General features: G+C 70.0%; 1 protein-coding gene across 1 annotated transcript; it reads right to left on the bottom strand.

Moving 5' to 3' along the window:
- Positions 1-168: 168 nt before the first annotated feature.
- LOC116959947 (contactin-associated protein 1) lies at positions 169-9,195 on the bottom strand. Its single transcript, XM_042787217.1, has 24 exons — positions 9,038-9,195; positions 7,523-7,624; positions 7,058-7,251; positions 6,806-6,953; positions 6,355-6,558; positions 6,101-6,285; positions 5,872-6,015; positions 5,279-5,540; positions 5,048-5,197; positions 4,804-4,975; positions 4,608-4,714; positions 4,402-4,521; positions 4,055-4,258; positions 3,806-3,962; positions 3,584-3,711; positions 3,302-3,469; positions 3,007-3,225; positions 2,691-2,930; positions 2,350-2,586; positions 2,065-2,192; positions 1,877-1,970; positions 1,524-1,757; positions 1,352-1,399; positions 169-1,252 (listed from the first exon to the last, which is right to left on the bottom strand). Exons 1-24 carry the CDS (start codon positions 9,126-9,128, stop codon positions 1,062-1,064), a joined length of 3,927 nt encoding a protein of 1,308 aa, XP_042643151.1. The 5' UTR covers positions 9,129-9,195; the 3' UTR covers positions 169-1,061.
- Between the last annotated feature and the right edge of the window lie 1,952 nt (positions 9,196-11,147).

The following is an 11,147-nucleotide window of genomic DNA, read 5'->3' as shown; positions in this document are numbered from 1 at the left end:
GTGGGGAGAGCAGGAGCTGCTTGGGCGGGTGCGAGTGCAGCAGGGGCCTGAGCTGCATCGTCCTCCCCCCTCTCTCCATCCTGCATCCCGCTCCGGGAGGGGGAATGGCCGTTGTCTGCGCCGGTGCGGAGGGGAGAGCTGCCCCCGCGCAGCCGCAGTGAGTCTGGGGAGTGTCAAACGCCGTCGTTCTGCCTTTATTTGAGTATCTTCACATCTCATTCAACGAAACAGGTTTTTTAAAAATAAAGTGCCCAGTGGAGCTAGGCCTTTGGATAGATAAATGCATTTCTGTAACATTGTCTTACCACAGTACAGCGAGTGAACAGGAGCTTTCCCTGGGCTGGAGGTAATCGGCAGGACCGGCACTTCGTACAGAGAAGTAGCAAACTACAGACCACGTACCACGACACGCGGAACGTAACACCCGACAGGAGCTTCCGTTTGGTTTTTTATACAAACCGATAGAATAAAAAAACCAGAGTGTGGTAGAATATCCAGCAACAAAAATGGTAGAAAGGATCCGTACCTGATTGTATGAAAGCAGCATCTCAGCAAAGTGCGGTGGCCTCATGCGCGGCGGCCGGTGCCGCACGGGCAGGGTATTGCTCGGCGCGCCCCGGGCCGTGCCCCGGGGCTGGCTAGTGCGTGGCTTCCTTCGTGGCTCTGGCGAAGCGAGCGAAGCAGCGGGAGGTCTACGCGTGGGCATCGCTAACGGGGCGGCACGGCCGGGCGCAGCCGGCGCGCTCCCCTGGGGCAGGGAGGGGGGGCTGCCCGGCCCGGGGGGGCCGCCCGCCGGGGCCAGGGCAGGATTTGGCAGCTGGTGGGAGGCAGCGCGGGGGGCTGCCGGCGTGCCCGGGGCTCGGTGGGTCGCGGCCGCACTCCGGGGCCGAGTCGGTGGTGGCCGCGGGGACGAGCCGGCGGTCGGTGCGGTGCGGTCGGGTCCGGAGGCGGGTGTTGGCAGTTCAGGTGTGCTCGGCCCTTTGGTCCCGCAAGGCTTGCTCATCTCCCCGCGGCTCCCAGGGCTGCGGGGGCTGCGAGCCCGTCCCACCCCCCCGGCCCCACTAGTCCCCTTTCGCCTCCTCCAGGATCTGGGGCAGGTTCTGGTCCTTGCGCGCCGACGGCGGTTTGGCGGCGCTGCCGTAGTCCTGGATGGCCTTGGGCTCGTTGGTGTGGTAGGAGCCCTTGTAGCGGTGGTAGTAGAAGTACAGCAGCACCAGCAGCCCCCCGAGCAGCAGGAGCAGGAAGGTCACAACTGGCGGGGGAGAGGTGGTGGTGAGGGGCTGGGATGGGGCTGGGGGGGCACAGGGCCAGGGCAGAGGTTTTGGGGACACCGGCCGGGCGCTTCACTTACACCCGATGATGAACCCGATCCAGCCGTCGTCGTGCACGTGGGGGAACTCTGTGGAGACAGTGGGCAGCTGAGGCCAGGCTGCAGCAGGGTCTTGAGCTGGAGCATCCCCCCTGCAGCTGATGCTTGCCGGGGGGCTCCCTCCCCGCCCCTGGGGTCCCCCGACGGCACCTACCTGTGCCCATGTACCAGGGGTCCATCTCAGGAGGGATGAGGATGGTGGTGAGGGGGAGCATGGAGGCACAGCTCGACTCCACCAGCTCCCCCCGGATGCTGTAGGGCCGCACGACGCTGGTGGGGCGGAAGATGGCTTTGAGGGGGACGAGGCTGTTAAACTTCACCCCCGAGAGGCAGCCTGAGAAGCCGGGCGTGTTGTAGCGCTGGATCTCGGGGTCGATCACACCGGTCTCTGTGGGGGCACAGAAGGAGAAGGCTCATCCCCTGCGGAGGGCGAGGAGCGTGCTGGGCAGAGGAGACCCCGGAGATCCCAGCATGAGAGGGGGTGGCCGAGGGCAGGACCCAGCTCACCCATCACACGCCCCAGGTACAGGTTTTTGGGCGAGTCCAGCTTGCTGTCCACAAACAGGGAGAACTGTTGCTCCAGGACGGGGAGATAGTCCACCTGGGGGGCGGGCGCACGGTGTCAGCACCCGCTGAGCCTCCTCCGCTTCCTGCCACCCTGCCTGTGCCCCCCCGCGGCCCCCCAGGCCCCGCACCTGGGTGTAGAGCGTGCGATGCAGGCGGGTGATGTTGACGCGGTGGGGCCTCCCGTCCGTCACCGGTTTGGTGGTGAGGGCGAAGACGTAGGGGCTGGTGCCCAGCTGGTAGCGCAGCTGCAGGCTCCCTGCGGGCAGAGCAGGGCTGTCAGCGGGGTCCGGGGCTCTCGGTGGGCGAGTCCAGCCCCCTCCCCATAGGGCTGGTGACTGGCAGCGGTGGGAGAAGGGTCCCGTGTGACCCTGCAGGCTCTGGGCCAGCCCCGGCGCAGGAAGCCCTGCCCTCACCGTCATCTTTGATGAGCACGGCCATGTAGTCCTTGACGAAGGAGCTGACGTAGAGCAGCACGGCGGGCGCCGAGGTGGTGCTGAAGCTGAAGCTGACCTCCTCGCTGGTGAGGTTGTAGCCAGGCAGGGGCTGCCAGGGGCTGCTGACGATGCTGGCGAACTCGCGGGCGGCATACAGTGACACCGGCAGGATGTTGTACCGCACCCAGGTGCCCTCCTCGAAGTACCCGCCGATGTCTGTGCAGGGGGGACCCACGGGGTGACAGGGGCACCGGCTCCTCTCCCCCATCCCAGTCACCGGGAGGGCCCCCACCCTCAGCGCGGCGGGCTCAGCCCCTCACCGTGGTTGCAGAAGGGCCCGTCGAAGGCGGAGACGCTGCAGTTGCAGCTGTAGTGGCTGTAGCGCTCGACGCAGAGCCCGCTGTTCTGGCAGGGCACGGGGGGGTCCTGGCAGTGGCCGGTGCAGTTGACCCGCACGCCCTCGGTCTCGTTGGCCTTGCCCTCCAAGTTGAGCGTCACCCCGTTCATCCGCAGCGCCCGCAGGCACCCCAGGAACGGGCGCATCTTGTGCTCCGCGGCTCCTGCAGCGGGGCCGAGACTCAGCGCCCTGCGGCGCGCTGGACCCGGGGGCGCGGGGCCGCGGCCGGGGGCTCTCACCGACATAGAGGGGCCTGTCGAAGTCCAGGCGGACGAAGCTCTGCGGGGGGGCCGGCCGCACCACCCAGGGCAGCTTGTCCACCCGCAGCCGCGCCAGCTTGACGTTGAGCTCGGCCTTGACCTGGTGCCACTCGTCGTCGTTCCAGGGCACCACCGACCGCACCGTCAGGTTCTCGTCCCCGTTCCCGATGTCGTAGGCAAACACCACGTCCCTGGTGGCTGCAGGGACAGGGTGTCAGGAGAAGCCCCTGGCCCCACCGCCCCCCACGCCCCCGCATCCCCCGCCCGCCCATACTGTTGAGCTCAATGCGGATGTAGTTTCGGGAGCCAGGGTTCTCCAGGAAGACCCCAGATAAGGCGGTGGTCTTGAAGTAGAAGGAGATGTCGAGGCTGTGGTTGGCCTGGAAGGTGGGGAAGAGCAGGGCTGCGCCCCTGTTGAAGGAGACCGTGTTCCAGGTGTTGCCTGTGGGGAGCAGGAGGGGTGGTGAGGGATGGGCGCAGACCCTCCACAGGGGCGATACCCCATGGGCAGGGGCCCCCTGCACGCAGGGGACCCTCCGCAGATCCGATCACTCACGGTCTCCGTAGCACCGCAGGGGCCCCAGCAGGAACTGGGCTTCAGAGCCGGAGCGGTTGGTGTCTCCGACCACAACCTGGGTGACGGGCAGGTGGTCCACGAAGGTCAGCAGACCCTTGTCTGTCCTCCTGCAAACGGAGGGGCCGTGAGCGTCTTCTGCCCCTTTGCCAGCCCGCGCCCCTGCTGAGCCCCCCCGCATCCGTGCCCGCAGCTGCGGCTCACCACAGCGCGTGGTCGGCGTCGCAGTTGCAGAAGTACTTGGGGTCGGCGCAGTTCTTGTCCAACCCGCAGGCGCAGCGCTGGATGCCCGGCCGCGAGCCCCCCCAGTAGTAGTGCCGCTCGTTGTGCCGGCCCATCCAGAAGCTGAAGGGCAGCCCGGCTGCGGGCACAGGGCAGGGTAAGGACACGGTCCCACAGTACAGCCCCACGGCACGGCCCCACGGCACAGCCCCACTCCCCCCCAGCGCTCACAGGGGGTGTTGAGCAGGCGGGAGCTGTAGCAGTGGAGCTCGATGCGCTGCTCACAGTACTCGGAGGCGTTTGCCAGCGCCGAGACCTCAGCCCAGGAGGCGTTCCAGTACTCCACGGCCCCCAGGTAGGGCTGGTCCACGCTGGAGCCCGTCACCCGCGTGGCGTAGTGGCGGTTGTGCCGGATGATGGTCCAAGCTCGGTCCTCTGTGGAGGTGGGGGCGGCTGTTAGGACTGGTCCCCTGGGACAGCCCTGCTCCCTCCATCCTGCGCCGGCCCCGATACACAGACAGGGCTGGTCCCTGGGGGCACGGGGCAGAGGGACCCCCAGGCCCTCCCGCTGCCCCCACCTCGGATATCGCAATACACCGTGAAGGGCTTGAGTGGCCCGCTGCCATCCGGGTCGATGGTGTAGTTCCCCGAGGTTTTCCCGCTGACTCGGTAAGCATCGCATGATTCCTTGTAAAGGGCTGCAAGAGGGAAAGGGGGCTGGGGTCAGTGCGAGGAGCTGCAGGTGCCCATCCTGCCCCCCCATTCCACTGGGCCCCAGGCTCACATTTGTGGCAGGTCTCCCCCTTGTACCCCGTCAGGTCGCAGATGCACATGAAGTCGTCCCAGGACTGGACGCAGCGGCTGTCGTGCTCGCACAGGTTGGGGGTGCACCTGAGGGCGCAGAGGGCTCCTGTCCCGGCACCGGCAGAGCCCCCCGGCCCCCATCCACTCCCGGGCGGTGCCCCTGTCCTGAGCGATACCTGTCCGTGATGCCGCAGACATTGAAGAGCACGTTGAAGTACTGTCCCAGCCGGTGCTGCACCAGCAGCTCCACGTCCACGGGCTGCATGTCCACGTTCAGCATCTGCAGGCAGCCGTGGAAGGCCGTCTGGTTCGACCGGCAGCCGGTGACTGAGGCCGGCTTGGGGCAGCCTGCAAGGCACAGCGGGGTGAGCGAGCCCCCCCGGGGCACCCACCACCCCGCCCCACCCCGCCGCCGCCCACCTCCGAAGAAGTACTGGCTGCCAGTGCGGAGCTGGAAGGGGTGCGCCACCCGAAACTCGGCGCCGTCGTCATCGTCGATGGTCACCACGGCCGAGCCGTCCCGCGCCACCAGCTGCACCGAGTGCCAGAAGCCGTCATTGAGGCGATGCCCTGCGTGGGGAGAGGAGGGTGCATGGGGGGGGGCACCGCCGCCAGACCGGCCCCCAGCCCCACACCGGCTCCCCAGCCCACCTGCAGCAAACTCCAGCTTCTTCTTGCCGGGCTGGGCGATGGAGACGTTGACCTGCCCCTCGCTCAGCACCACCTCGAGGGAGCCCAGGCGGTCGGCAAAGCTGGTGTAGAACAGGAGCCCGGCCGTGTCCCAGGAGCGAAAGCGGAAGCTGACGGCCAGGCGGTTCCTCCGCGGGATCCCCGGCACCTGCACGTAGTTGTTGATGCCGGCGAAGGTGATGGGGGTGTTCAGCTGGTCCTGGCAGTATCGGCCCACGCTGCCCTGGGGGCGACCGCGGGAGGCGGTGAGGGAGGGGATGCTCCCATGGCAGGGCGGCCCCCCCATCCCCGATCACCCCTGCTCAAGCCCATCGCCTGGCAGTGCCGGGCAGGGGCCCCAGGCCAGGGACGACCTTGCGCGGTCGATGCGGCGCCGCTCGGCTGAGCACAGCCACTGCCCGGCCTCGTGTCACCCCACACCGGGGGGGCACCCTCGCCCAGGGGAAGGGGTCACCCCACAGCAGGGATGAGGACCCGGACCTCCTTGAGGAAGGGGGGTCCCCCCACGGCAGGAACGGGACCCCCCGGGAAGGGGCCACCCCCCTGGTCTCAACCTCGAAGCGGATGTTGGGTTTCCGGTGCCGGGCCAGGTCAGCGATGTTCACCCCGTTGAAGATGATGTTCTCCACGCAGCCCCGGAAGTTTTGCCGGTAGGTGAGGTGCTGCTTGTCCTGGTCGATCACCCCCCCGAAGAAGAGCTAGGAGGCAGGCGGAAGGGGTCAGCCCCTTGCCGGGGGGTGCCGCAGGTCAGCATCCCGGCAGCCCCCCGCCCGCCGCACCCACCTCGGTGTCGAGGTCGAGCTGGTCGAAGGTGCCGTGGCAGCGGAAGCGTTTGACCTCCCCGTCCAGCGTCAGGTTGACATGGTGGCCGTAGCGCTCGATGTGCACCGAGTGCCAGTGCTGGTCATCCAGGAGGCTGCCCACCACCGCTGTCGTGTGGCCCTCGCTGGCGTGCAGCGGGCTACTGCCTGGGGAGGGGCAGCCTCAGCCAGCAGCCCCCGGCCCCGCGCCCCCCCGGCCCCCCGGCCCCGGCTCACCTAAGCTGATGTGCAGGAAGAGCTGGGCCTGTTTGAGCTCCACCGTGATGTAGTCACCCTGCGAGCCCTCCCCGTGCATCAGCACCCCGTCCTGCTCCAGTGTCTTGAAGTTGAAGGAGATGTCATCCTCGAGGGTGCTGATCTTCTTGGCCCGGAAGCGGTAGGAGATGGCATCATCCCCATCGAAGTAGAGCACGTGGGACCCTGGGGACAGCGGAGCGGCCCCGGCCGTGTCACTGCTCGCAGCAGCAGGCGCCCTGGCGCGGGGAACACTCCTTTCCACTACAGTTTATGCCAGAGATAATGACCACAGACTGCTTGAACACAATCCCCTCTGGGAAAGGGTTTTCTGGGTGTGCTGGAGCCAGGGGCTGGTCCCCTGTCACACGGGTGGCTGGGCCAGGGTCCCACCCCACACAGGGCTGCCGGAGCCCCCGGGCTGGGTACTCACGGTAGGGGCAGCCGTAGAGGCCCAGGCGCAGCCCGATCTTCCCACGCGGGTTCCAGGCCACCGGGATGATGCGGATGTAGCGTGCGAGGATGGGGTAGTGCAGGTCGTGCCGTACCACCCCGCTCTCGTTCACATTCCCAAAGAACGTCTGGGGACAAAGGGCCACCATCAGCACCTCACCCCGGGCTGGGGGGGATTGTCTCTGCTCCCCCAGGGGACCTCCTCCCCCAGGGACCCCGGGCACCCCCCTACCCAGTTGCTGCCCTGCTGGAAGAAGGGTTTCCAGCTGGTGGGGTGGTCTCCGTAGAGCACGATGTAGCGGGTCAGCCAGTCGTAGGTGTTGAAGGTTCCCTGCGTGGCCACTGCGTTGATCCGGTGCTTTTGCATCAGGTCGATCTGGAGCCAGGGCTGCTTGTCCCGGGGGTCGGGGGACCAGCCGCTGGTGCCTGCGGGGGGAGCAGCTCAGCCGGCCCCACAGCCCAGCACCCAGCGGCTCCTGGCTCAGCAGGGGCTGCTTGCTCAGCCTCACCCCAGCACCCAACTGTGGGGGGGAGCTGGAGGGCTGCGGGGCTCTGCCCCACCCCTGGGGGATGCTGAGGGCTCTGCCATGGGTACCCGAGGACCCCTCAGCCCCACTTGAGGCAAGATCTCGCTGGGGACACCCCCTGCCCGCAGTCCCCTGCCCCTTGTGCACCCCAGTCCCGCGGGGGCACTCACTGTGCAGCCGCGCAAAGCTGGCCGAGTAGAAGATGTTGTATCTGGAGGAGGCACCGATGGACGAGGAGTAGAGGGGGGCGACGAGCTCATCGTAGCAGGGTCCTGCGGGGAGAGCGGGGCTGGGGCCGGGCTCGGGGAGCTGAACCGGGCAGTGTCCCTGCAGCAGCGCCCCCCGGCTCGGCCCTGCGGACCCTGCAGGACCCTGCAGGCTCCGGGGACCCCGGGGACCCTGTGGGACCTTGCGGGACCTCGCGGGACCTCGCGGGCTCTGGGGACCCTGGGGACCCTGGGGACCCTGCGGGCTCCGCGGGCCGGCGGCGCGGCGGGTCCAGCTCCCGCTCTCCCCTCCCACTGCAGCGGAGCTGACACACCTCTGCAGGCCCCGACGCCCGCACCGGCCGCCTCCGCACTGACGTGGGCACCGGGACCCCCCCGCCCCGCCCCGCCCCGTCGGGACAGGGTCCTGCGAGGGAGGCCGGGGGGGGCCCCGCGCAAACCCTCGCGGCTTCTGCAGAGGCGGCTCCCGGCGGGGCCGAGGTCCCTGCGCAGGGCCCCCCCCGGCCGGGTCAGACGGAGCCGGGGGAGCCCCAGGAGGGTTTGCTGCACCCCCAGCCCCCACTGCAGGGCCAAGGGCAGCCGCGCTGCGCCCATGGTGCATCCCCTGCTGCCTGCATCCCCCCCGCCTGCATCTCCCCCCTGCCTACATCCCCCCCCCGCCTGCATCCCCCCCCTGCCTACATCCCCCCCCTGCCTGCAAACCCCCCCTGCCTGCAAACCCCCCCTGCCTGCAACCCCCCCCGCCTGCATCCTCCCTTGCCTCCATCCCCCCTGCCTGTATCCCCCCCGCCTGCGCCGTCCCCCGCCTCCATCCCCCGCAGCCAGCGGATCTCGGGGCCACCCCGGCGCTGGGGGAAGGGGCCAAGGGCCCCGGCGCAGCGGGGCCGCAGAGAGCAGCTCGGTGAGGCCAGGGCCGTGCCGGGCCCGGGCAGCCGCCCCGCGGCCCCTCCCGCCCGGTGCAGCCCCGGTGCAGCCCCGCGGCGCTGGCCGAGGTGCTGGCGGGGCCCGGCCGGGTCCCGCGGGGCTGCCCCCGCCCGTCGGGGTGCCCGGACACGGGGCCGGGCCGGGGGGGCCGGGCCCCAAGCCCCCCTCCCCGGTACGGACACGGGGCCGCGCCGGGCGCGGGGATGCGGCGCAGCTAGGCGGGCGCCCGGGGCACCCCCGGGCATCCCCGGGCACGCCGGAACCCCCGGGCCCCCGGAGGCTCCGATCGGGTGCGGTGCAGCCGGCGGGGGGGCTGCGGTGGGGCGTCCCCGGGCAGGGCGCGGGGCGGGGGGGGGGGGGGGGACGGCGGCGCCCGGGCGCCCGTGTCCGGCGGTGACCTTGGGTACGACGCGGACCGAGGCGCCGGGGGATGCCCGGGAGAAGCGGGGGCGGCTCGGGGGGCGCGGGGCCGGGGCGGCGGGCCGCGGTCCCGCAGTGCGGAGCGGCCGCTCCCGGGGCTGCGGCCCCACTTACGTGCGAGGCAGCCGGGGCCGGGGCCGGGGCCGGGGCGCAGGAGGCCGGCGCAGGCGGCGAGCAGGAGCCCGAGCAGGCGGCGAGCGCCCATCCTGGAGCGCCCCGAGCGCCCTCGGCGCCGCCGCTCCCGGTGCTGCAGCCGCGCGGGGCCGGCGGCTCCGCCCACGGGGGGGGCGGCGGCGGCGGCGGCGGGGGGGTGGGGGGGCGGCCCCGGGACCGGGGAGGGGCCGCGGGGGCCGGGCTGGGCGCAGCGCAGAGCCCCAGCCCCCCCCAAGGGATGCTCCCCGGTTCCCCCGGTGCTCGTCCCCGGGCCGGAGCGGCGTGGGGTGCGGGCCGCCCCGGGCTGCAGCCGGGACACGGCTCGGTGGGCTCGGGGTGAGGGGTGCGTGGGCGGAGCGGCGCACGGGCAGCGCCGGGCGTGGGATGCTCCCCCGGGCATCCCCGGTCCCCGCGCAGCCCCCCCGCAGCCCTGGACCCTCACAGAGCCGGCCCAGGCGCCCCTCGGCCGCGGCGTGGCGGGGGGGGGGATTGGAGCGGTGCCCACCAGCCCTCCCGCAGCAGATGTGGTGGCAGTTTGTAATCAAGCTGCAGATTAAGGCCCACGGGTTTCGGGATTGCCTGTCTCTCCTGTGCTGCAGAAGACGGGATTTAGCCTCTGTCTGTTCCCAGACATCTCCAGACACTCACGCGGGGGACGGAGGGGGCTGGCAGCCGCGTGGCCTACATACGGTGCCTGCCCCATGGGCCCCACGATGCCCCGTGTCCCCCCAGCTCTGGGGGAGCCCCCCTCTCCCAAGAGCCCCATGCAGGACCCCAAGCCCAGCCCTGAGGGGTGGCGATGCACTGGGTGCCACTGGGTCTGAGCAGGCTCCGGGTGCTGGGCAGGAGCCCGGCCTGGCCGTGCCGGCTCACACCGTTGGCACGAGGTCGCTGCCCCCCAGGCCCAGCACCGGTCAGCGTGGCTGTCACCTGCGGGCAGCGGTGCCGGGGCCGCTTCCTGCACCGGCAGGCGAAAGAGGGAACAGAAAACCCCAGGTGTGACGGGGCTGTGGGGCAGCCAGCGGCACACCGGGTGTGCTGGTACCGACTGGGAGCTGGAGCCCTGTGCCAGGGCTGCACGCACTGGCCCTCCTGTCCCCCAGACCTTTGCAGCGCCTGCGGGTCCACCCCCAGGAGAGGCACAGCCCCACCTGGCCTTATCCTGACACCCCAGGGGTGCTGCCAGCACCAGCCACAGCCCTGCGTCCCGTCCCTGTGCTGGATTGAGTCTGTGATGGCCCCAGCGGGGGCACGCAGGGTCCCTGCTCTGCCCCCACAGCTGGTCGTAGGGACATTTGCCCCAGGACTCTCCTCCCTCCCCTTCTCCCAGGGTGCAGAATGGCACCCCCAGAACCAGCACAGGGCGGACGTCTGCAGCCAGTGTTCTTGCACTGCAGAAAGAGCAGAGGAGGGGGAGAGACCCCCCAGCAAAGAGCCCTGGGGACACCCTGGGGGCTGCGCTGCCTCTGCCCAGCCGCTCTCTAGCCAGGGCACAGCACCCCCGGCCCCGCTGCACCGCGGGCACCAGCGGTGAGTTCCTGGGGCCAGCACGGACCCTGCCTGCATCCCATGCATGGCTGGAGGCAGCAGGAGGGCTGAGGACAGAGCCAGGATAAACCACAGCAAAGACGGCTGTGGCGGGGAGAAAGGGGGATTGAGGGATTACCGCAGCAAACAGCAGAAAGTCCGTTAAAGCTGGGGATCAATATGCTCCCCCCTGGGGAGAGGAAAGTGGGGCCTCTGCCCCACAGGAACTAACCTGCCCCTTAATGAGGAGTTGTGGAATTTGTTGTCAACAACCAGCAACACGCCTGCCCAGTGCTGCGAGGGTGTGGGGGCAGGGGGGCACAGAGCCATGGGGGTTCAGGGGTCCAGGGAAGCACTGGGACCCCAGGGCAAGAGGGGTGCCCTGCACCAGCGGCTGCCCCAGTTCCTAGAAATGCTATATTTCCCATCAGAATGAGCCATTCCTGGGCCAGACACGGCTCTGCTGGTCCTGCTGGACCAGTGTCGTGCCTGCGCCCAGCTCAGCGCCAGCACACAGCAGCCCACGCTCCGCTCCTTGGCCCCG

Source organism: Tyto alba, unplaced genomic scaffold (assembly GCF_018691265.1).
Source record: "Tyto alba isolate M040663 unplaced genomic scaffold, T.alba_DEE_v4.0 Super-Scaffold_12, whole genome shotgun sequence".
Taxonomy (NCBI): domain Eukaryota; kingdom Metazoa; phylum Chordata; class Aves; order Strigiformes; family Tytonidae; genus Tyto; species Tyto alba.
This window is presented reverse-complemented; position numbering and strand designations above follow the sequence as displayed.